The sequence below is a fragment of the Mustela lutreola genome, chromosome 4, assembly GCF_030435805.1.
Source record: "Mustela lutreola isolate mMusLut2 chromosome 4, mMusLut2.pri, whole genome shotgun sequence".
Classification (NCBI taxonomy): Eukaryota; Metazoa; Chordata; class Mammalia; order Carnivora; family Mustelidae; genus Mustela; species Mustela lutreola.
Window position 1 is genome coordinate 53212344 of NC_081293.1, and position 25907 is coordinate 53238250.

The 25907-nt window shown below is 35.8% G+C and overlaps 1 protein-coding gene across 12 annotated transcripts in view; it reads left to right on the top strand.

The window, feature by feature from the left end:
• The window catches only part of CFAP70 (cilia and flagella associated protein 70), a 109653-nt gene that overhangs the window by 37138 nt on the left and 46608 nt on the right, over positions 1-25907 (top strand). For all 12 annotated transcript variants that reach the window (XM_059169937.1, XM_059169936.1, XM_059169935.1 and 9 more), the window contains 8 exons: positions 1161-1260; positions 2892-3026; positions 10592-10762; positions 10946-11026; positions 12512-12603; positions 20603-20667; positions 20996-21186; positions 23140-23271. In XM_059169937.1, the coding sequence (XP_059025920.1) occupies positions 1161-1260; positions 2892-3026; positions 10592-10762; positions 10946-11026; positions 12512-12603; positions 20603-20667; positions 20996-21186; positions 23140-23271 (967 nt within the window). The remainder of the gene's footprint in view (positions 1-1160; positions 1261-2891; positions 3027-10591; positions 10763-10945; positions 11027-12511; positions 12604-20602; positions 20668-20995; positions 21187-23139; positions 23272-25907) is intronic.

Here is a 25907-nt window from a genome sequence, read left to right on the forward strand (position 1 = left end):
GATCCTTCTGTGACCCTGCAGGACCTGGGGTCTGCTAGAAAGAGCTGGAGTCAAATAAGGCTCTAGTAAAGCAGTTTCCCTTAAAGAGTAGGCATTTGTTATGGATAACAGTCCAGGCATATTTTGAAATGGTTACTTTTCCCTTCTTCCTGACTAGGAGGATTTTTCTCATATCTTCACCATGACTATTTTATGGCACCTCTTGATTTCAAACCAAAAAACTATGGGGATCACCTAAGACTGGGCTTCCAGGAGTCTATAATCCAGCCTCCAGCAATTTGTCAAAATTACCATTATAGTGTTTCCTCCAGTTACTGGCTCTGTTGCTTTCTCCTACTTGCATGCTTATCTCAGCTGTGATTCTCTATACTTTCCTGTATCTCCAAATTTCAGGGTGGTGATTTGCCCCCATGAACTTAATTCCTAGATGGATCTAAGAAAGGTCATTGATTTTTTCAGTTTTACCAGCTTTGTTGTTGTTGTTGTTGTTTGTTCTGAGAACAGGAGCAACAGCTTCTAAGTGCTTTATGTGTCAGAGCTGACACTGTAAGTCCTACATTATTTTCACAGGAGAAATAAACATATCTTATACTATTTACATACATGTCTGATTATTTCTTTAGAAAAAAATCACTAGAAGTGGAATTTCTGGATCAAAGATTATGACCATTTTAAGACTTTTTCTTCATATTGCCAAATTGCTGTCAAAAATGTAGTTTGTCTCTACTAACAGTACAGTAGAATTATTTTTGGAATTTTATAGATTTTGAAAGGTTTTAAAAAATGACCTACCTAATAAAGATATTTATATACGTGTGCCTATTCCACTACTTTTTAAAAAAGAGTTATTTATTCATTTTGGGGGCGGAGAAGAAGAGTGCAAGGGTGGGAGAGAGAGAGGCAAAGGGAGAGGGAGAAAAGAGAGGCTCACAAACACTCTTCACACTGAGCCCTGAGCCCCATGCAGGTCTCAGTCTTGCAAGGATAAGTCCCATGAGCCCAAGATCACGACCTGAGCCAAAACCAAGAGTTAATTGCCTAACTGACGGCACCACCCAGGCATCCTTCCATTACTTTTTAAAGGAGAGGAATACTTCCCTTTAAATTACACTAATCTCATTTTTGTATATAATGCTAATGGACTGATTTTTGAATTGCAGTCTTCAGAAGCGAATTGCTGATTGTCGATTTTGGCCTGTAGAGATCACGAGAGTTCCTCTGACTACTGCACCCAAAGGGAAAGCTGCAAAATTTGATAAGGTTTAATTTGTTTGCTTAAAAATATGTATATAAGAAAAGTCTGGTTAAATCCAACATTTTATTCTGCTTCTAATTCTGATACCAAAGGAGAGTGTGAACTGATATGACTACTATCTAGAGTGACCATCCTAACCTGATATGCCAAGTAGTTTCCTGGTGTTAGCACTGAAAATCTCATATTCTTGGTAACTCTCCTGTCCCTGGCAAATTAGGATAACTGGTCACTCTAGCTCCCCATTGTTCACTAAAAATTGTTTAGACTTTATTCCCAGACATCCTATTTCCCTTTACCTCTTTATTATAGTTTTATAAAACCACACGAAACAGCCATTTTTATAGGTCACAGTAGTTAAATATTGGCAATATTTTTCAACCTAATGCATCTTCCTGAATTTCTTTTAGACATGCTACTTATAATATTTCAGCAATTAGAGTAATAGAACAATTAGAGTAATAGAACTCATTGATGTACTTTATTCTGAAAAGATCTAGCTTTGTGAGCCCATAACATGTTCTCTATCGTTTTATTTGTGCACGTCTGGTCTTTTCTGCTTGTTCATAAAATCTCTGATGGTAGGGATCCTGTCATAGACTGCTTTGTATCCTCCACAGCAATTAGCATGATTCATGGTATATGGGAGATACTTAACAAGTACTGAAATTATTTTATTGATCTTTAAAATAAAGCTTTTTGCATAATAAAAATGCTACTGCTAGTAATTATTTCTCCCTTTGTAATATATAATGTACATTGGCTAACTTTTCTTAACAACACAATGTTATTACACGAACATAGGACTTTTTAATCTAATTTCTAATTATTATAATATGTGAAATCAAAGAAATGACTTGTAATTTTGTGAGAATTAAATGTGTTTTCTTTCACTAAATTGATTTTTTCTTTATTAAAGTTTTCTATGGAAAACCATACAAATAAAAATTGTGTGGTTATATTAATTAACATGTTATTCATCTTTGTAATGGGAGTTTAGATGAAATTAGAGATGACAAATAGATGATGGAGACTATCATTCATTCTTGTCATCCATGGCAGATATTATTGATTAATCAAAACACTCTTTCTTTCTGAACTCAGGTAAGGATACAGAATCTTTCTCAATAAAGTAGTCTGAAACAAATCCACCAATTTATAAGAATTTAGGCATAAGTTAAAGTCTATTTGTCATCACTAGTCTGGATGATTTGTAAGGTCCCTTTCATTAATAAAAATCTATAAACTAAAGCTAAAAGCGACAGCTTCTGAGTCTTTAACATTTTTGTTGTTTTTATTTTATAAAGCTTCACTTTTTACTTAGAAACAACATGGTGAAATTGACTTTTTGATTGAATACATATATTATCAATTAATTTGAGTATGTGTTGATCTAACTACTGCTTTTATTATTCATTAGCACTGTGATGTGTATTATTTCAGTGATCATGGTATTATTAAACTCATTTTGAATATAAAGAAGTGTAAATCCAAAATATCTATGTAACTGGCCCAAAGCCAATAGTTATGTAGCATAGCTAGTTCCTAAAGCCAGGTCTTTGAATGACTAGGTCAGAGCTCTGTATCTTATGCTACATTGTGCTATAGCACTAACAGCTCTCTGGTTTTATTCCTTTAGGCTGATGATGAAGGTCAGCTTTCATTTCATGGTGTGGCTTATGTTAATATGGTCCCATTGCTGTATCCAGGTGTGAAGAGGATTCGGGGAGCTTTTCATGTTTATCCCTACCTAGACAGTACAGTCTATGAAAAGGTAAGAAAAAATTGTATAAAGGTATTATCCTAATTTATCCTTTATTTGTGTGTTTATTTAAATCTTTAGCATACACATCTTTGCAATTGAAATTTGGGACTGGTTGCTATACTAAGGTATTAATCTTGCAGTCTGTCTGTCATTGAACCCTAAAAACGTTAGGATAATGAAAAGCCAAAAACTGGAAACAACCTAAATCTCCATCAACAGGTCAATAGAAAAACAAATTATGTTGTATATCTATATAATGAAATGCTACTCAGTGGTAAAAAAGGAATGAACTATTGATACCTGCAACATGGATGAATCTCAAATACATTATGCTAAATGAAAGAAGCCAGATAAAAGAGAGTACCTAATGTATCATTCATTTTGAATAGCATTCTAGGAAAATAGTCTGTTGTGATGAAAAGCAGACCAGAAGTTGATTGGGAACAGGAATAGAGCAAGGGATAGATTATAAAAGAATGTGTGGGAAGTATTAGGGATGAAGGAAGTGTTGGTTATCTTGATTCTGGTGATGGTTTCATATGTGTATATATGTGACAAAATTAATCAAATTGTATAATTTAAATATGTAGTTTATTATATTTCAGTTTTACTCAGTAAAGTCAGATACACAATCTTTAGGATAATGAAAGAAGTCTATTATGTTAAGTGTGCAAAAACTTAAATCCATGAGTAGATTAATGAGCTACAATATGGTTCTTTCCATTTTCAGGTGTTAAAATGTTGAAATCACTTATCTATCTTTTTTTACCTATCTATATGTCTACATATAAATTGAGAATATATATATATATATATATATATATATATATATACCCCCACCAAAAACAAAAAGTCGATTTTACCATGTTGTTTCTTAGGAGAAAGTGAGTCTTTATAAAACACAACAATAATAACAAAAACATATTACTGTTCCATCATTATTAGGACAGCTATTTTTCAATAATAGAGTCATGAAAGATCTATCATCTATTTACAAACCAACTGAGTAAGATTCTTTCTATATAAGTACCCTTTAATCAGAAATCACACTTATAGGGCTGTATCTTAAGAAAATAATTTAATAAGATCAGAAACTCCATATTCATAACAACTTTTTGGGATCTATAATAGTAAAAACTAAAAATAAATTTAAATGTCTAATAATAGAGAAAGGTTTGGTAAATTATTATAAATAAAAATGATAAAATATGTGTCCATTAAAAAAGATAATTGTTAATGTTTTATAAATAGTTAAATGGACAAAATGAAAGCCAAAATGTTACATATAGCATAGATCAAAATAAATTCAAATGAGTTTATTAAAATAGTTAAATGTGAATAATAAAAAGTAGAAGTGTCTATTAATGAAAAGATATGAGTTCAGGGAAGACTTCCTAGGCTTAAAAGCAATGAAAGATAAAAGATTAGATTACCAAAAAGGGAATAGCTTCTATATGTAGAAGAAACCCTCATAAACAAAATTACAATGTAACTGAAAAACTGGGGGTAATATTTGAATACATATCTGAAAGTATTCCAAAATATAAAGCACCTTATCAAACTGATAAGAAAAACACACCAATTTTTTTAAAGGGTGCTGCTTCCTGACAGTGCATAGGAGAAGAATGAGGCACAAACAAGTCAGCTGCAAGAGAAAGGGAGCAGGGGTTGACAGTAGAAAATACTCTCACCTAAACAACTCCTCAGTCCTGTATTTATTAGATATTAGAAAGTAATCAACAAAGGAGCTGAAGAAGGCTATACATTAATCATATGCCTTGTAGATAAGAAGGAATAGGAATTATACACTGATTATAACTCTTATAGATAAGCAAGAAGAAAAGCAGGATATGCCTGGTCAAGCAGTATAAAATTTATAGTTGAGCAAGCACATTCAAAGGGATCATCTAATTAGCCACAAGTGGTCTCTGGTGTAGGGGAGATAACAGAAAAAAGAAGCAGGCAGTGTTCCATCCTGAGAGAGCTGGGCATCCCCACCTGCTCAGCTTCAAGGATGTATATCATCCTTTCCCCCGGAGGCTTGTTGCCAGTATATGTTTTTCTTAAGGCTATATCTAAGCATGCTTGGTAGCTAGTATAATTTCTCATGGGTTATATTTTAAGCAGTACATTGTTCTGAGGGACAGTTACAAAAGGGCAAAGTACGTGAAACAGCAGATCACAAAAAGAAATGCCAATGGTGAATAAGTATAAGAAGAAACATCTGGCTTTATCTGTAATCAAAGAATTGCAAATTAAAATAATAATAAAGTATCATTTTACCTGTAAAATTAGACAATTCCTTAAAATATGATAATGCCCATTGATGGCAAAGATACAGTAAAACAACAACTCTCATTCACTGCTAGAAGTGTAAATTAGTATAAATTATCTACAAAAAAATTTTTTTGTCAGTATGTATTAAGAAGTTTAGAATACTTAAATCTATTCCCATAGTATTCCTACCTCTATGAGTCTATTTTAAGGGACTAAGTAGAATTGTGTCCAAGTTTTACTACATGAGGATATTCTTTGGCATCTGAGGGAAACAGCATATCATAATTGAAAGGTTATAGGCTTTGATGTTAGTCAGCTGCTAGTTTGAATTCTGGAACAGCCATTCACTAGCTGGGTGACTTCAGGCAAGTGGCTAAGTTTCTCTCAACTTTAGTTTATTATTCATCAGTAAAATGTAGACAATGCTTGTTTCCTAGTGTTGTTTTACATATTAAATGAGGTAAACTATCTGAAGTACTAGGGGTATAGTTGACACATGGACATTTTGATCTTTTACTTTTATTATATCCATATGGTTGGAGAATATTGTGTACACATTAAAAATTATCCTCATAAAAAATTTAAAAACATGAGATGATGCATGTGATTGTCTATTAAATTTCATTCAATATGATCACAACCTTTAAAAAATATGATCATAATTTTAAAATATATAGAAAATATTAGAGAGGACGTCTTTCTGTCTATGTCTGAGAGAGTAGGTTGTCAAATTTTCTACCTCTTCCCCCCAAAAGCAGCAGTAAAGATGGACAAGTTGACAAAAAATCATTTCAGCATTCTAGAGATTGACCAAAGGCATCAACAAACTGAGAAGTATGAATGCATGAAAAACTTGGATTCTGAGGCATTATTGCTTAGGGCTGCTCCAAAAACTTCCCTAAGCTTTTCTCTACTCTATTCCTTTGTCTTAATCAGTACAATGATTCTTCTAGAACAGGATAGGCTGGGAGGACTAACGACTTTGCTGCCATAGAAAATTCAAACAATTTGGAGCAGTGGGTTAAGGACTGATGCCCAGTGATGTTGTTGGTTGAAATGGAGATCCTGTGGAGAACAACCAGTATAATTGTAATGAGAGTCTCAGGAGAGAAGAGAGAGTAAGAGGCAGAAGTGATACATAAAGAAATAATGCCTGATCCAGATGGCCCAGAGACACATGAAAAAGTGCTCAACATTACTTGGCATCAGGGAAATAAAAATCAAAACCACAGTGAGATACCACCTCATACCAGTCAGAATGGCTAAAATTAACAAGTCAGGAAATGACAGATATTGGCGAAGATGCAGAGAAAGGGGAACCCTCCTACACTGTCGGTGGGAGTGCAAGATGCTGCAGCCACTCTGGAAAACAGCAGGGAGGTTCCTCAAAAAGTTGCAAATAGAGCTATCCTACGACCCAGCAATTGCATTACTGGGTATTTATCCTAAAGATACAAACATAGTGATCGAAGGGGCATGTGTACCCAAATGTTTATAGGAGCAATGTCCACAATAGTTAAACTATGGAAAGAACCTAGATGTTGGGGCACCTGGGTGGCTCAGTGGGTTAAAGCCTCTGCCTTCAGCTTGGGTCATGATCCCGGGGTCCTGGGATCAAGCCCCACGTTGGGCTTTCTGCTCAGTGGGGAGCCTGCTTCCTCCTCTCTCTGCCTGCCTCTCTGCCTACTTGTGATCTCTCTCTCTGTCAAATAAATAAATAAAAATCTTTAAAAAAACCACCTAGATGTCCATCAACAGATGAATGGATAAAGAAGATGTGGTATATATATATATATATATACATATATATATATATATACTGGACTACTATGCAGCCATCAAAAAACTCTGAAATCCTGCCATTTGCAACAATGTGGATGGAACTAGAAGGTACTATGCTAAGCAAAATAAGTCAGTCAGAGAAAGACAATTATCATATGCTCTCTCTGATATGAGGAATTTGAGAAGGGGGTAGGTATGAAATGAAATGAAACAAGATGGAACTGGGGAGGGAGACAAACCATAAAAGACTCTTAATCTCAGGGAACAAACTGAGGATTGCTGGGGGATGGTGGGGAGGGATAGGGTGGCTGGGTTATGGATGTTGGGGATATGTGCTATGGTGAGTATTGTGAATTTTTTAAGATTGATGATTCACAGACCTGTACCCCTGAAGCAAATAATACATTATATGTTAATTTTTAAAAAAGAAGAAATAATGTCTGGAAATGTCCCATGTTTGATGAATACATTAATCTACATATCCAAGAGGTTTAGAGAATCCTTGGTAGGATAAGCATACAAAGAAATACAATATAGACATTATAGTGAACTGTTAAAAGACAAAGAGAAAATCATGAATTCAACAAGAGAAGAACAACTCATTGGTTATAGGGGTGCATGAGTGTAGTTAACAGCTGATTTTTCTTCTGAAACAGTGGAAGTCGGAAGGCAGTAGAATAACATATTCAAAGTGCTGAGTGAAAACTCTAGCAATCAAAAATGAAGGCGAAATAAAGACATCACAGGGTAAACAAATATTAGAAGACTTTGTTACTAACTCATTTGTCTTGCAAGAATCACTAAAGAAAGTTCTTCAGCGTGAAAGGATATGGCACCAATTGCTAATGTGAATCCACCAGAAGAAACAAAGAGCACTAGAAATGGTTAAATTTAAGTTAATATAAGGGTGCCTAGGTGGCTTAGTGGGTTAAGCCTCTACCTTCGGCTCAGGTCATGATCTCGGGTCCTGGGATCAAGCCCCGCATCAGGCTTTCTGCTCAGCTGGGAGCCTGCTTCCCCCCCTCCCTCTGCCTACCTTTCTGCCTACTTGTGATCTCTCTTTCTCTCTGTCAAATAAATAAATAAAATCTTTTTTTAAAATCTGAGTTAATATAAAAGATTTTAGAAATATATTTTTAAAATTTTACTCTTAATTTCTTTGAAAGATATTATATAAAGCATTAATTATATTGTTGAGTATATAACATATAGATTTAATTTATATGATAATGATGGCATTAAGGAGGGAGGATAGTATGGAACTACAGTGCATTAAAGTCTCTACATTATACCAGAATTAAGTTAGTATTAATGTGGTAGAGATCATGATTAATCAGAATGGCTAAAAATCTCGTATGTGTTTGTGTGTGTACATACACATGTATACAGATACAGATGTATATATAAATGTATATAAACAAAGGAATTAAATAGGAGCATCACAAATATTTAACATAAAAGAAGGTACTTAAAGAAAGAGGAGAGGAACAAAAAAGATAAGATATATAGAAAACAAAGGCAAAATGGCAAACATACTTGTAAATACTTCAACAATAACTTTATATGTAAGTAACATTAAACACCCCAATGAAAGGATAGAGATTACTAGACCAAATTTCAAAAAATCAAGAATTGGGTGCCTGGGTGGCTCAGTCGGTTAAGCATCTACCTTCGGCTCAGGTTGTGATCCCAGACTACTGGGATTGAGCCCCACATCAGGCTCCCTATGCGGTGGAGAGCCTCCTTCTCCCTCTCCCTCTGCTGCTTTCCCTGCTTCTGTTCTTTCTGTGTCTCTGTCAAATAAATAAATAAGAATATTTTAAAAATAAAAAATCAAGAATCAATGATATGCTGCCTAAAAATGGACACACTTAGATTCAGATACACATAAATTGTAGTGAAAGGATGGAAAAGATATACTCTGGAAATGGAAATTGTGAGAGCTGAGTGGCTATATTTATATCAGACAAAAGAGAACTCAAGGAAGTATTACTAACAACATAGAATGGCATATCAGAAATATTAAAGAGTCAATTAAAAAGAAGATAGAATTTACAAATTTATATACTTATATATAGTAATAAGTATATAAATATACTTTTAATATAAGTATAATAAGTATATAAATTATAATAAGTATATAAATAATAATATATAATAAGTATATAAATTAAATTGTATACGTATCTAACAACAGAACCTCAGCACTTCAAGCAAAATCCAACAGAATTGAAACGAGAAATAATCGGATGATAACATTTAGAAATTTCAATATTTCCATTTCATTATTTGGTAAAAAAACTATTCAGAAGATCTAGGTTAAACACGAACTTACCATACAACCCAGAAAATCATTTTTAAGAACTTACCCAAGAGAACTGAAAACCAGCATTTACACAAAGACATGTAGGTGAATATTTATAGTATATCAGTGAAACAGTCACTGTAATGAAGATAATGTAAATATCCATTGCTTGTCTCCTCCAACCAAAGTTTTCTTGTGTTTCCTGTTTTCCTCTCATACCTCTGACCACTCTTCTCCTCTTTGTTTTTGGTCTGGCTTCTTTCATTCAGCATAAATTGTATTTAGATTTCATCCATGTTCTTTAATCAAAAAATATTGTTATGAGATTCTTTTTGCAGTCATTTATCTAAAGTTTGAATTTTCTCATACAAAGTCTTTAAACTTGCCCTATTTTTCCTATTATAGTTGGTAGCCCAGTAGTATATTAGATTATATTTCTTTTTTTAAAAAGATTTTATTTATTATTTATTTGACAGACAGAGATCACAAGTAGGCAGAGAGGCAGGCAGAGAGAGAGAAAGGGAAGCAGGCTTCCTGCTGAACAGATAGCCCCAATGTGGGGCTTGATCCCAGGACCCTGGGATCATGACCTGAGATGAAGGCAGATGTTTTAACCCACTTAGCCATCCAGGCGCCCTAGATAATATTTCTTATACAGAAATCAATTCTACCACTTAAAGTTAATCTGGAATTGTGTATCAAAGATTAAAAGCCTTCTGAGAATAAGAATTATGAAACACCAAAATCAGGCAAAGTTGAAAGGTTTCCTCATAATAACTTAAAATTTTATTTATTTATTTATTTATTTGAGAGAGAAGGCGAGAGAACATGCACATGTAGGTGAATGTAGGGGGAGTGGCAGACAGGGAGAAGCAGGTTCCTTGCTGAACAAAGAGCTGGATATGGGACTAGATGCCAGGACCCTGGGATCATGACCCAAGCAGAAGGCAGATGCTTAGCCATCTGAGCCACTCAGTATCCCACCTCATAATAATTTAAATAATAGTATAGGCAGATAACTTTCTATGATGGTTTTACCTGTTCAATAAATACGACAGTCAATAAAGATTTCCATTTTCCCATCTCCCTCTGATTCTACAATGCTGAAATTATCTAGAAAACTAAATGATGCTAAAAAATAATGTGAGTTTCTTTCAAATTTGTCTCATTTGCCTGTGATTCACTGCTTTCTTTTGTTGTTTCTTTTCAGACCAAATGTTTATTCAGCTTGTTCCGGGATACTGGCCATCTTTTGACTCAGAATAATAAAATAGGAGGATTTAATTCTCCATTGTCGAAACCTATTGTTTCTAAGAACCTGAAAGAAGAGAAAACAGTCAAAGAAAAGGAATTGGAAGGAAGGCTTAGGCCTGGGGATTTGGTAGGTTGTTTAGAAGGTGATGATTTTGCTAGTTTTGTTATATGCCAGAGGCTTGCACTGATTTCTTATCTGGAAAATTGCATCAGTTTAGTTTAGATTTTGTTGCAACATAATGATCATTGTTCCTAACACTGTAAGACCATATAAGAATTCAGTTTTTGTGGTATGTTCACTTTCTTTCAGCAAGCACCTAGTATAAAATCTCAGAGCTCAGATACTCCTTTGGAAGTTGAACCCTCTCCAAGCCACAATCCAGAAGGACAGGTAACTATGCATAAAGAGTTGGAAAATTAAGTATGATATTGTGAAAAATGCTCGTTATCTTAGTTACCATCCCATATTTCCCATGACTAGTTTATGGCTGTAGGTAATTTCTTTGTCTTATTGAGATTCTCTAAAATGAGCAGGTAGTACCAGGTTAACTTTAAGGTCCTTTCTAACATTACAAGTTTATGTCTGTCATTAGTCTTATGCACTAGGAGGAATGCAAAGATTTATAATCTGCAGCCTTTACTCATCTGTGTTCAGGAACTCAGTGGTCTGGTGGATGAAACAGATTTATATAAAACTAACCATAATATGGAATTTTGATGAATGCTTTAATAGAGGTACAAATAAAAGGGCAGTGAGGGCTCAAAGAAGACAAATTAATCACTCCTAGAATGGAGCAATCTCAGAAGGCTACATATAAGAGGTGGCATCTGCTCTAAGTAGTGAAAGATGAAGAGAAAAATTTGCCAGATAAAGATGAGGGGGTAAGCATTTCAGGGCCTGGGAATACTTGAGTCAAGGCACAAAGAAGGTAGCAGAATTTGGAGTATATCAATTAATTTAGTGTATGGAGTAGAGAAATGAAAAGAAAGAGATTCTAGAAGGAGGTGAGAAAGGAGAGGCTACACTGAGTTGTAGAAAGGCTTGTTGAAAGCCTTGTTAAAAAGTTTGGGTTTCATTATATAGGTGATGAGGGACTCTTAAGCCTCATCTTGGAGACTCACATGAAATGTTTTAAAATCATGTGGAAATAAGACCTTATATGCATTTAATGGGCTGAACTCTTGCAAGGATGTGAAAAAAAGAGAATGAGTTGGGGTGGGGGCTTCAAATATCAGTTTATAGGTTTTTATTATAGTACAGATGAGTGTTAGTGCCAGTCTGATTTAGGGAAGAGGTCATAGAAAAGAAAGTCAGAAACTTGAAGAGAGAAGATCTGGAATTGGGAAGTTTGAGGGTGCTGAGGAAGAGAAGCAGAAGATAACTCAGGTTCAAGAGAAAAGTCAAAAGAGAGGCCAATATAAGGGAAATGATAAGTTCAGTTTGGGACATGTTGTATTTAGGATGCTGGCAAAATTCTGGGTAAAAATGTCCATCAGGTTGCAGTTGGTAGATGGTGATGTAGATGCTGTGAGTGGGACTATCAGAACGTTATGTGAATATTTCCATAGGACTTGGAAGGTGTGGTGGCAGAAAGAATAGCCTTCACTTAAAACAGTTCTAAGAAAAGTATTGAACAAGTTAAACAGCACTTCAGCTAAGATTGAACTTTCCAAGAATAAAATTGAAAATGCTTTTCTGCAAGAGATAACCACTGTTACCTTTTCTTTCCAGTTATTTTTCTGTATTAAAAATATTTTGACAGTCAAGATCATGCTATATACATATATTTAGTACCTGAATGTTAGGGTACTAAAATTTGTTTTTATATATCTATTTTTAATGGAAAGAATAAATTAGAGAAAAATATCTTTACAGCAATATATAGAAGCAGGGACATACATTGTGTTGGAGATTCAGCTGGACAGAGCCTTGGTTCCAAAGCGAATGCCAGAGGAGCTAGCCAAAAGGTGTGTAGCAATGGTTCTTATACTTGTTTTGCAAAAACATTTTAGGTATAAATAAAAGGAATTCAGATTGTCCCCATAAATATAGTTTTTCTAGGCTAAGTAGCGGAAAGTTTTTTTTCCTCAGATGAAATTTCTTTCATTACTGTGGTTTTCTTATTACAAAAGCAGTATATACTCATTATAAAAAAAACATTTTGAAAAAATTGAGTATATTATAATATCTGAGTATAATATAATAATATAATAAAATATAAAATAATAATATAATATAATAATAATCTGAGTATATAAAAACACTCAGATTTCTACTCATCCAGTGATAGCCACTTTAAAAAACTGGTACTTATCCTTCCGGAGTTACTGTAAAGTTTCTGTATTATACACACATACCACAAACATACACACCCATGTCACATATAAATAAATGTGATTTTAAAAAATGGTTTTTATATTGTACCATAGTGCTTTGATTGTGTTTCTAGAAAATTATCCATTTCATCTATGTTATTCAATTTGTTGATATACAATTGCTCATGACATTCTCTTATTATTCTTTTTATCTCTATAAAATGGGGAGTAATGTTCCTGCAGACCTAGATAGGAGGCTTGACTTCATCACCTTGAGATCATGACCTGAGCCAAAATCAAGAGTCAGATGCTCAACAGGCTGAGCCACTCAGGCACCCCAGTTACAGATTATATTTTTATACATTTTGTGCCTGTTAGCAAAGATTTCTAACTACTATTTTATGCATTTACCTTCAAAAAACAAATAAACAGGAGCTACAAACCAAAAGTACAATAATACTCATTTTCATATTTACCTTTACCAGTGTTATTTCTTCAGCTACCTTCCAGTTACTGACTAGTATCCTTTCCTTTTAGCCCGAGAGGCTCCTTTTAGCATTTCGTATAGATTAGATCTTACTAATAGACTCTTAGTTTTTGTTTGTTAATTTTTTCTTCATTCTTGAAGGGTAATTTGCTGTATATAGAATTTTTGGTTGGCATTTTTTTCTTTCAGAACCTTAAATATGTTACCCTAGTACCTTCTGGCCTCCATGACTTGGGTTATTCTTATTGACATTATTGAAATTATCTGTTTATCTTATGTGACAAATAACTCCTCTCACTGCTTTTTGAGTTGTTCTCTTGTCTTTGGCTTCTTACGATTTGACAATGATGTGTCTTAGTGTAGATCTTTTCAAGTTTATTCTGCTTGGAAATTGTTATGCTTCTTGGATATATAGATTCATGTCTTTCTGGCCCTTTGTCTTTCTCTTCTTCTGAGATTCCCATAACCTGTATGTTGGTCATACAAATAGTGTATGCTGATGGTGTCCCACATATTTTAGGCCCTGTTTACTTTTTGTTTGTTTTTCTTTCTGTCCTCAGACTAGGTAATTTCAATTATCCTGTCTTCAAGTTTGCTCATTCTTTTTTCTGCCTGACCAAATCTGTTGAACCCTCTAGTAATTTCATTTCAGTTAATGTACTTTTCACCTACAGACTTTCTATTTGGTTCTTTAAAAAATTTCTATCTCTTTATTGATACTCTATTTTTATTTTGTTTATACATCATTTTCCTGATTGTTCTTAATCCTTTGTTTGTGGTTTCCTTTAACTCTTCGAGCACAAGTAAGTTGTTTTATTTCACATCTTTTTGTAGCAAGTCCAGTGTCTGGGCTTCCTCAGGGACAATATCAATTTATTTTTGTATTTCAAAAGAGCCATATTTTTATGTTTTTTAAAAATACCTCTTGTGATTTTTTTTGTTGTAGTTGAAAACTGGACAGTTTGATATTATAAAGTGGGAACTTTGGTAATCAGATTTTCCCCTTCCCCAGCGTTTGCTATTCTTAATTGTTGAAGTTGTAGGTTGTGTTCAGCCAGTATTTTGATTGAAATTTTCTTGAATGGCAGGATCTTGATATAATCAAACAAATAAAGATAAAACAAAAAAAAATTTTTTTAATCGATGATTACATGCTGGAGCATTCTCTCAGGTTTCTTTCTTTTTTTTAAAGATTTATTTATTTATTTACAGAGGGACAGAGCATATGCGAGCAGGGGGAGCAGGGGGACCACATAGAGAGGGAGAGAAGCAGACTCCCTGCTGAGCAGGGAGCCTGAAGTAGGGCTCAATCTCGTGACCCCAAGACTGTGATCTGAGCCAAAATCAAGAGTCAGACATTTAAATGACTGAGCCAACCAGGTGCCCCTGGAGCATTCTTTTATTGCTTAACTAGGCTGTTTATAATTCTGCTTCAGCCTTCACTTCCTGCTTGTACTGGGACTACGGATCAGTTAATGGTGGAAGCTTAAGGTCTTTTCAAGTTTTTTCTGAACATGTATCCCATCCTGAGCATATATATATAGCTTTCTAAATTCTTCTATACAAGTACTTTTGAATACCTTAATTTCCCAGAGAAACCTGCTTTTCTTCCAAGGCCTTAGGTGGTTGTTGTATATCAACCACAACCTTTTGTCCCACAGAGCTATGGGTTTTTTTATAATCTTACAATGTTTTTGAGAAATGTGCACCCACTGGTTTTCTATCTTTTCCAGATAGGAAAAATAGTATCGAGTGCTGTATGTCAGTCATTCAGGTAGCCCCAGATAGGTTAAAACAAATGCAGTAACTTGTGAACAAGGACTGCTCTGCTTCTTCAGAATCAGAGCCTAGTGTGCCACACTGGAAATGCAGGTTGCCCTGAGCTGGGAATAGGATGAGGCAAGGGCAAGTAAAAATGCCTCTAAGCTTGCCCACTATTATCGTTGCCTTTTTCTTGGTTTTCAGTATTTGTTTCATTGCTGTAAACTCTTGATTGTCTTCCACAGTTCTCGCAGAGTTGGTTCAGACAGTTTCTGATTATTATTTTCAGTGTCTCTACACAAGGATGGGAGTTTAGAGTTTTTTACTCTATCATTTTGCTGACATCTAGACTTTACCTTTTGATGTGAGGGACACTATGCTCAATGCAGGATGAAAGGAAAGGAGATTATTTATTACAGATATTTTTAAGGCCTTTGATAAATATCCCCAAGTTGCAGCCCCAAAAGTTTGCAGTTCCGCAAGTAGTGTATGAGCCTGCTCTTTCTTCATACATTCACCAACACAATACTTTTTTGTATTTGCTATTTTGACAGGGGAAGATATTTTCTCATTTTGATTTAATTTTTTGAAAGTTTCTCATTTTAATTTTAATCCACATTATAAATGTTTTAGTGAGATTAAACATATTTTCACATATTAAACATTTGGAAGTCCTCTTTTGAAAATAACTTGCTTGTAGTGGCACATTTATCCTTAATACCAAAAAGTTTAAAAACTTTTAAAAACTTTGCATTTAATCCCTTTCCAAAAATAAGTTGATAATATTTACTATAAATGATATATATAAAATAAAATTGATAATCTGGAAATAGAAAGTTGAAAGCTCAAGCCATGGAAACAAAGAGAAAGAAAGTATTAAATAGAACTTTCATAAATAAGCATCAAATCTTTCTTGTTTAACAAAAAGGGAAGTACTATAAATTAGGCGGCTCTAATCCTACAGGAGAACCCATGCTAGTTCTGAAAGAGATCAGATATCTTCCTGACATTAATTTCTAAAACAGATATCTCATTTGAGATCTTACATAGGGAATACTTAGTGACAAAATAACAGCAAGTTTAATGAAAGTTTTATAGCAAATGTAGGTGCAAGTTTTCTATAATTTTTTTTATTGAAGTACAATTGAAATTTAACATTTTATTAGTTTCAGGTGTACAATGTAATGATTCAATAGTTGTAAAACTGAAATGATTACCACAATAAGTCTAGTTAATATCTGTCACCATGCGAGTTATACAAAATTTTTTTTCTTGTGATGAGGGCTTTTAAGGTCTACTTTTTTAACAATCTGCAAATACGCAATACAATATTTTTTTAAGTTTTATTATTTATTTTTAGTAATCTCTATACCCAAAATGTGGCTTTAACTCATGACCCTGAGATCAAGCATCACGTGTTCTTCCAACTGAGCTAGCCAGGTGCCCCTCAAATATGCAGAACAGTATTTTTTTTAATCTTATTTTTTAAAAGATTTATTTATTTATTTAAATTTTTAAAAAAAAATATTTTATTTATTCATTTCAGAGAGTGAGGAGAGAGAGAGAGATAGAGTGCACACATGAGCATAATGGGGGGAGGGTCAGAGGGAGAAGCAGACTCCCTGCTAAGCACAGATCTGGATGCAGGACTCAATCCCAGGACCCTGAGATCATGACCTGAGCCAAAGGCAGATGCTTAATGAACTGAGCCACCCAGGAGCCCCTATTTATTTATTTTAGAAAGAGAGAGAGAAAGCCTAGTGGGGAGGTGCAGAGGGAGAGGGAGAGAGAATCTCAAGTAGACTTCCAGCTGAGTGCAGAGCCTGATGCAGGGCTCCATCCCACCACTGTGAGATCAAGACCTGAGCCACCCAGGTGCCCCTGCTCTTAGACTTTTAAAAAATATATATTTTAATTATTTATTTGACAGACAGAGATCACAAGTAGGCAGAGAGGCAGGTGGGGGAGGAGGGAAGCAGGCTCCCTGCTGAGCAGAGAGTCCTATGCAAGGCTCAGTCCCAGGACCCTGGGATCATGACTTGAGCCGAAGGTAGAGGCTTTTATTTATTTATTTATTTATTTTTAAAGATTTTATTTATTTATTTGACAGACAGAGGTCACAAGTAGGCAGAGAGGCAGGCAGAGAGAGAGAGGAGGAGGCAGGCTCCCCTAGGAGCAGAGAGCCCGATGTGGGGCTTGATCTCAGAACCCTGGGATCATGACCGGAGCTGAAGGCAGAGGCTTTAACCCACTGAGCCACCCAGGTGCCCCTAGACTTTTTAATTAGATATGGTTATTACCTATGAGTTTTTCTTTGGCTGTAGAGAGGTATAAGTCATATTTCTCCTCCAAGCTAGACCAAGTGTCAGTATTATAGACCAAAGACAAATTAAGAATGGCAGTGCTAGAATAGTGGATCCAATATTCATAAAAGTTGATTTGCCTTTGGTTCCTGGCTGAGACATATATGTACCTAACTGCCGAATCTTTGTCAATGTATATATTTAATGCACTCTTAAACATAAAGAGAAGCTCAATTACATTTACAATAACAGAAATACAAATTTAAAAACTACCCTGAAATACCTTTTTTTAATTGCAGAAGATCAAAAAAGCTTAATAACTCATTAAGTTCTTGGTGAGCACATTAGAAATAGGTTCTCTCATTCAAACTAGTGAGAGTATAAATTGGTAAAAATCCTGGGGAGGACAGTGTCGTAATAGCTATTAAAATACATAAGCATGTGTCTTTTATCCTAGTAACTCACTTCCAGTAACTTCTTTACAGATAAATGTTCTTAGCAAGGCCATTAGTGACTACTGCATTATTAAATCCAATGGTCTTTTCAAAGTCATTGTGACCTGTTATTAGTGTTTAATGATTCAGTCCTCCTTGAAGCTTTTTCTTTACCAGGCTCTCAGAATACTATACTCTCTTGGTTTTATTCCTCCTCCTCTGGCTTCTTTATCTCTCTAGCCTCTAAATGTTGGAGTCTCTCAGAGCTCAGTCCTTGGACCCTTTTCAATCTACATTTACTCCCTTGGTTTTTATCTAGTCCCATGGCTCTACCTACCATCTAAGTGCTGATGGCTTTCAAATTTGTATATGGACCATGGACCTCTCTCCTGAACTCTGGATTCATACATTTAATTCTCACAAACTCTCTGGTCAGAATCATTGTAATCTCTTACCTGGTTCCCCTACATCTACCATTCTATCCTTCAGTTTATTATTTTTATAATGTAAAAGCTTTATTGAGATATAGTCCACATACCATTCACTTCACCCATTTAAACTGTACCCAAACCACTGGTTTTTAGTATACTCATAGAGTAATACAGCCTTCACCACAATCAACTTTATAACATTTTTCTTACCCCTAAAAGAAATCTCATACATATTAGCAGTCACTCTACATTTCCTCCCAACCCTCATGCCATCCCTCTCCCAGAATCCCCCAGCCCTAGGCTACCATGTATCTACTTTTTGTCTGTATAAATTTTCCAGCTTTGGACATTTCATATAAATGGAATCATACAATATGTGGTATTTGTGACTGGCTTCTTTCATTTAACATAATGCTATCAAGGTTTATCCATACTGTGGCATGTATCAGTACTTATTTTCTTTGTTGTTGAATAATATTTCACTATATGGGTATACCACATTTTCCCCCATTCTTTAGTTGATGGACAGTTGGACAATTTATTCTTTTTTTTTTTTAAGATTTTATTTATTTATTTGACAGAGAGAGAGATCACAAGTAGGCAGTAGGCAGAGAGGCAGGCAGAGAGAGAGAGGAGGAAGCAGGCTTCCCGCTGAGCAGAGAGCCTGATGCGGGGCTCGATTCCAGGACCCTGGGATCATGACCTGAGCCGAAGGCAGAGGCTTAACCCACTGAGCCACCCAGGTGCCCCTGGACAATTTATTCTTAATATAGCCTTCTATATTGGTTGTGTTAAAGTGGAGGTCAACTCATGTAACTAACTCCTCTGCTCAGAAACTACTAGTGACTCCCTGGCACACTCTGAGTAAAAGCCTAAATCCTTACAATGGCCTACAAGTGCCTATGTATTCATTATGTACTTTGCTCTCACTTTTTCTATCCATTCATACTTGGCTTCCTGCTGTTCTTTACACATGCGAGGCATACTGTTGCAGCAAGGCCTTTACACTTTCTGTTCCCTTCTGCTTGTACTTTCCTTATCCTAGGTATCTACACAACTTGCTTCCTCACTTCCCTGAGGTCTTTACTCAAATGTTACTGTCTCAGTAAGTGTCTTGATGAAATGTGTTTCCCTACTTCACCACCCTAGCCGCCAACATAGTCCATCTGCCTTCCTGCATTATTTTTCTCTGTGGCGCATATCACTAAAATATTTATCTTAATAATTGTCTTTCTTTTCCCACTAGAATATAGGTTCCATGAGGGCAAGAGTTTTTGCCTAATTTGTTTAATGCTCTATCCCCAACACTTAGAAAAGTGCCTGATGGATGGTAGGCACTCTATATGTCTTGAATGAGTGAATAAATAACATTGTCTCTGGAGAGGAAATTGGGTGGCTGGACAACAAGGTTGTCAACAAGGAGACAATTTAGTATATATTATTTCTATACCTCATAAGTTTTGAATCATAGGATATAATTACCAATTAAAATAAATAAAACTAAAATTAGAAATAATGAGCAGAGGTATATAATTACATAGGACCTATTAAAGAAAAATTGAATTTGTATATTTGATTGTAAACTTTAAGGTAGTACTGTATACATCAGCAGGAATCTGAAACTATAAGGAGGAAAAGCTAAGAACTTAATTTCCTCTAGTTTTTGTAAGATCTCTAGAAAATGGAAGGTAGAAGTTTTGGCATAACTAGGTTGATAGTAACAAGATACATTTTCTTAACACAACATCTGATATCAATATTATAATTTAATGCAGTCATAAATTATGTGTACCAAGAGGACACTTTTTATCCTAGATGAAGAGGAAAGAAAAGTATTCACTTGCCTGTGCCATTTAGACTTCTAAAACTTCATTCTTTCAGAGACTCTATGGAGTACACTTCATCATAACACCCATTTCTTGCCAACTCCTGAGTCAGGCAGTCTCTTGAGTGCAGTAACAGTTTAAAAAAATGTATAAGAGTAAAACTGGGCTGAAATTAGCCAAAAGTACAACTTTGCTGATTTCTGGGTAGCTGGCTTCTTTCCTATCAAATCCATAGCCACATACTGTTCTGTGGTTCACATCTAGACTTTTACATGAGAGAATTGTAATGCTCAAGCATGATGTGGAAACAAAACATAGATCTCTCCCGTACAGGCCCTTTGGAAGTAGGAATAAGAGAACATAAATCTGCAGATAATAAAGTTTGTTTTTGTCATTTTCTTCGGTACAGGGTCAAGGAAATGATTCCTCCAAGGCCGCCTCTTACCCGTCGGACAGGAGGAGCTCAGAAGGCAAGTGCCAAAGCCACGGTGAAACTATAAGTAATAAAGTGTTGAGTGCACCCACTTGAAAATAAGGCATGGATTCTTCAGTATGTTTTCTAGAGGGGGTGAGAAATTGTAGCTTCACATATTTCTCTTCTGGTTCTTTTTGTGACCAGTGACATAAAATGAATAGTGAATAGTGTTTCCTCTTTGGCTGGTAGTCTCTGAGCTGAAAAGTAAAGGGCAATTTATACCTAAAGCATTATTGAATGTAAAACCCAATCCAGTTTCAGACTTCCATTATATATCTTGATCTCTTTGCAGCCTCTTTACCAGATATTTTGTATTTTGCTAGGCAGTGAGTGACTACCACATGCAGATCAAGAATATTTCTAGAGCTATTCTGGATGAGTATCATAGGATGTTTGGAAAACAGGTGGCCAAACTGGGGAATAACATGGATAGTGAAACCGTGGAGGAGCAGAAGTGCCTGCTCAGCTATGAACTTAACTGCTCTGGAAAATACTTCGCTTTCAAAGAACAGCTCAAGGTAAATCTTCCTTTAATTGTTCAATGGAGTTTTATGAGGCTTCTTTTCTACATTCCTAATTATTAGTTTTTCTGTGGTCATGTTCAGCTATGCTTCCACACTCCTTGCTGTTGGTGCCAAGAGTTATGTTCCATCTGATAGAACATGAGAAGCTCCACTTGTGCAAAGCCTTGGTTTTAAGTCTTTACTTGAGGCTAGGCCAGATTTTGAGCCAGGTTTCATATTACTGTGGCAGGTAGAAACTTTGTCCCTGGTATTGATTCCATGACTAATTCTCTGTCTCCCATTACCTACCTTTCCATAGTCCACAGAATCACTAATATTTGAGAAATATTTACTTAGTGATAATCTTCTGCATCATAATGGTTAACATTTATTTTAAAAAAATTTTTTAAACATTTTTAAAATTTATTTTCAGCATAATAGTATTCATTGTTTTTGCATCACACCCAGTGCTCCATGCAATACGTGCTCTCTCCTATACCCACCACCTGGTTCCCCCAACCTCCCACTCCCCGCCCCTTCAAAACCCTCAGATTGTTTTTCAGAGTCCATAGTCTCTCATGGTTCACCTCCCCTTCCAATTTCCCTCAACTCCCTTCTCCTTTCTAACTCCCCTTGTCCTCCATGCTATTTGTTATGCTCCACAAATAAGTGAAACCATATGATAATTGACTCTCTCTGCTTGACTTATTTCACTCAGCATACTCTCTTCCAGTCCCGTCCATGTTGCTTTTATTGACCATTTGCAGTACACTAGGCAAATTTTTTAAAAAAATTATTTATTTCTTTTCAGCGTAAAAGTATTCATTGTTTTTGCACCACACCCAGTGCTCCATGCAATCTGTGCCCTCCCTAATACCCACCACCTGGTCACCAGACAAATTTTTAAATGCTTTGTATTTTACTAATTTAATCCTAACAACAACGCTATGAAGTAGATAGTCTTCATTTTACAGTTGGAGAAATTCAGTATTAATTGGTTAAGTAATTTCCCCAAGAGCGTAGAACTAATAAAGGGTAAAGATGAGACTCATATTCAGGCAGCCTTCTTGCTCCAGAATTCACGTTCTTAACTATGCTGGATTGCCTCTCTGTGCACATTTATCATGTGTTCTGTACTGTACATAACAGATACAAAGAAAGCACATGGAAGTAATAAGGTGAAAAACAACTGATGCCCATGGAGGTGAGGAGCTCTTCTCAGTAGGTGGCATATTCACAACTTAGTTTGATTCCTGGTTCTACCATTACTAGCTGAATGGTCAAATGACTTTACCTCTCTGAGATTTAATTACTTTGTGTAATGATGAGGAATAATAATAATACTATCTCGTGAAGTCATTATGAGAATTAAATAATATGATACATGGAAAGTGCTTAGTATAAAACCTGGCAATAATGTTAGCTGGGAAGGGGGTACTGTCATGGCTACAGCGATATGTTATTTGTACAGCATTTTAAGTTTTATCACCTACTTGTTATCTTTCTTTGGCTTCTCAATAATTTTCTGAGTAAGATAATAAGACCAGAAGTACACATCCATATAACAAATGAGGAAAATGAGGTAGTAACTTCAATTTTTGAGGTTGTACAGTGGTAGAATTAGAATTCCATTCTCTAGATTGTCAAATCACACCTTTTCCTCTTGTATCATGTGGTCACCATGAGATATGTAATGCATAAACCTAATGCTGAGGTCTTCTTTAGCTTTATGGCTCTCTTCACATATTCTGCATTGACTGTATTAGAGAGAGCGTCGAGAAAAGAAGTTATGCAGAGTATGCTGACTGGGGGAAAATCAGAGACCTGACTTTCTAGTAGTTACCAAGGGAGAAATTAATCACTTTCTGAAGTTCTGATGAGCCTTAGACCAGGGCTCAAGGGAGGCCTATGTTGTCAGTGTGGTGCTGGACTCTATATAATCAAATGGATGATCTATGTCTCTCACAGCATGCTGTAGTAAAGATTGTGAGAGAGAAGTATTTGAAGACAACACCATTTGAAAGCCAGGAGGAACTGCAGACATTTATTAGTGAGCTCTATGTGTTCTTGGTGGATCAGATGCATGTGGCCTTAAACCAGGTAGGTGCTCAAGAACTAAGAGCCCTTCCTTTTCTTCATAGGACATCAGGGTCTCTGAATGATTCCTTCTTTGCTTGCTTCCTTTCTTCATTCAGCAAACATTTATGAGGTGTCTACTCTGTTGCACTGACAAAGATGAGTAAGAAACTGCCTAAATTATAAAACTAGTTTTTGGGAGAATGAGGGAGAATAATTCAACTTCCTGGCATAATAACTTTCATAACTGTCTTAAATGTGATGGATAAAAGAAATATATAAAGTCAGCTAATTAAATTATAAAACAAAAATCATCATTTTATTCATTCTGTGAGTGTGCACAATTTTCAGTTTGCTCTCCATGATTGGCAATCAAAACTAAGAAACATTATGAGCTTTCAGATATTATACCTGAATGACAATGACAGTTCAAACGTGCCTTTTCTTTCCTTTTTGAGAGGGCAGTGAGTAGGGCAGAAGGAGAGGGAGAGAGAGAGAGAGAGTCCCAAGCAGGCTCCCTGCCCATTGTGAAGCCCCCATTCAGAGCTTGATCTCACAACCCTGAGGTGATGACCTGAGCCTAAATCAAAGGTTGCATGCTTAACCCACTGAGCCACTCAGGTGCCCCCAAACATGCCTTTTCTACTTGACTGTTAGCCTTCTCTTCTCCCATTTGTCTCTTTCTATATATATTTGCACAGCTTGCATATTGTCTTCATTTGCTCATTTTAAAATGTATATAATTGTGGTTTATTTGAAAACAATGGCGAAAATCCAAGTCTTTTTGTCCCCTTGGTCGTCTCTAAGCAGCCATGGTTCCTCAAACCCTCTGTTTGTTTTTCCCTTTACAGTTGCTTTCTTCTCTATCACTATTACTTTTTCTTTCACCTTGTCTTTCTGGAGGGGGAAGGTGAGGAGTGTCCGATATCCTAGGATTAAGAAAACAATTCTACCTTGAGCACAGATGATTTAGACAAATTGCTTTGAGAATTGAGCATGAGATAGTAATTACTATTGCCTTGTGCTGTCAAGGAATCCCTGTCTAGTAGAGAAGAGAGACATCAAATACAAATAAGCGCAGTAGGGTGAGGTAAGTGCTATGATAGGGACATGTCCATGGGAGAGCAAGTTTGGGGATGCCTAAAGAGTGGTCAGCTTCACCCTGAGAAAGGTGTCAGGAAAGGATTCACGGAAGAGCTGTGCCTTGAACTTGAAGACTAAAAATTTTCCAGGTGGATGTTTCAGAGCATTTGAGTCATAGGGAACATCACAAAAGCTTGGAAGATTGGAAGTATGGCATATACAGAAACTGCCTATCATTTAGGAACAGAGGATGAAGTGGAGATCAGTTCCTAGTAGGGGAATTGAGAATGTGGATGGAAGCCTTATATGCTACACAAAGAAGTTTTGACTTTTTCCCTTATTAGCATTTGGAAGCAATAAATTTAATTACATTATAAGTGGAATAATATGATCAGATCTACATTTTATGAAAAACACTCTGATGGCAGTATGTCATATGGGTTAGGTGTGATGAAACTGGTGGTGTTAACCAGTTATTATTTGGTAATAAAGGGGTCAAAGATTCTTAAGTTTAAGGTTCAATGATGGGGTAGCTTATAGTACCATTAACCTGAACAGGAAATACAACACAAGTGAATTTGGTAGGAGGCAGGTGATTGTTGAAATCACTTTTGAACATTGGTTCTTGTGGGGTTTTTCTCAAGAGAGAGATCTGAGCTGGAGAGAAGATTTGGGGAGCCATGAGTATATACAGGCATTACTTGGAGATATCGACAAGTTTGGTTCCAGACCACCACAATAAAGCAAGTCAAATGAATTTTTTGGTTTCCCAGTGCATATAAATGTTTACACTATACTGGAGACTATTATGTATGCAATAGCGTTATGTCTAGAAAAACAATGTATGTATCTTAGTTAAAAAAAAAAATACTGTTGGGCGCCTGGGTGGCTCAGTGGGTTAACCGCTGCCTTCGGCTCAGGTCATGATCTCAGGGTCCTGGGATCGAGTCCCGCATCGGGCTCTCTGCTCGGCAGGGAGCCTGTTTCCTCCTCCTCTCTCTCTCTGCCTGCCTCTCTACCTACTTGTGATCTCTCTCTGTCAAATAAATAAATAAAATCTTAAAAAAAAAAATACTGTATTGCTAAAAAATCCTGACCATCATCTGAGTTTTCAGCGAATTCTAACGACAGATCACAGATCACTGTAACAAATATATTTAACAATGAAAAAGCTTGAATTATTGTGACAATTACCCAAATGTGACACAGAGGCACAAAGTGAGCAAATCCCATTAGAAAATGGCACAATAGATTTGTTTGACACAATTACCACAAATCTTCAATTTGTAAAAACAGACAAAAAAACAACCAAAAGACAAAAAAAAAAAAAAAAAAAAAAAACAGTATCTGTGAAGTGCAACAAAAGATATGCCTTAGATACTAGTTAAAATATGATCATAAATTAAGCTGCTGAGAGGGGCGCCTGGGTGGCTCAGTGGTTAAGCCGCTGCCTTCGGCTCAGGTCATGATCTCAGGGTCCTGGGATCGAGTCCCGCATCGGGCTCACTGCTCAGCAGGGAGCCTGCTTCCTCCTCTCTCTCTCTCTCTGCCTGCCTCTCTGCCTACTTGTGATTTCT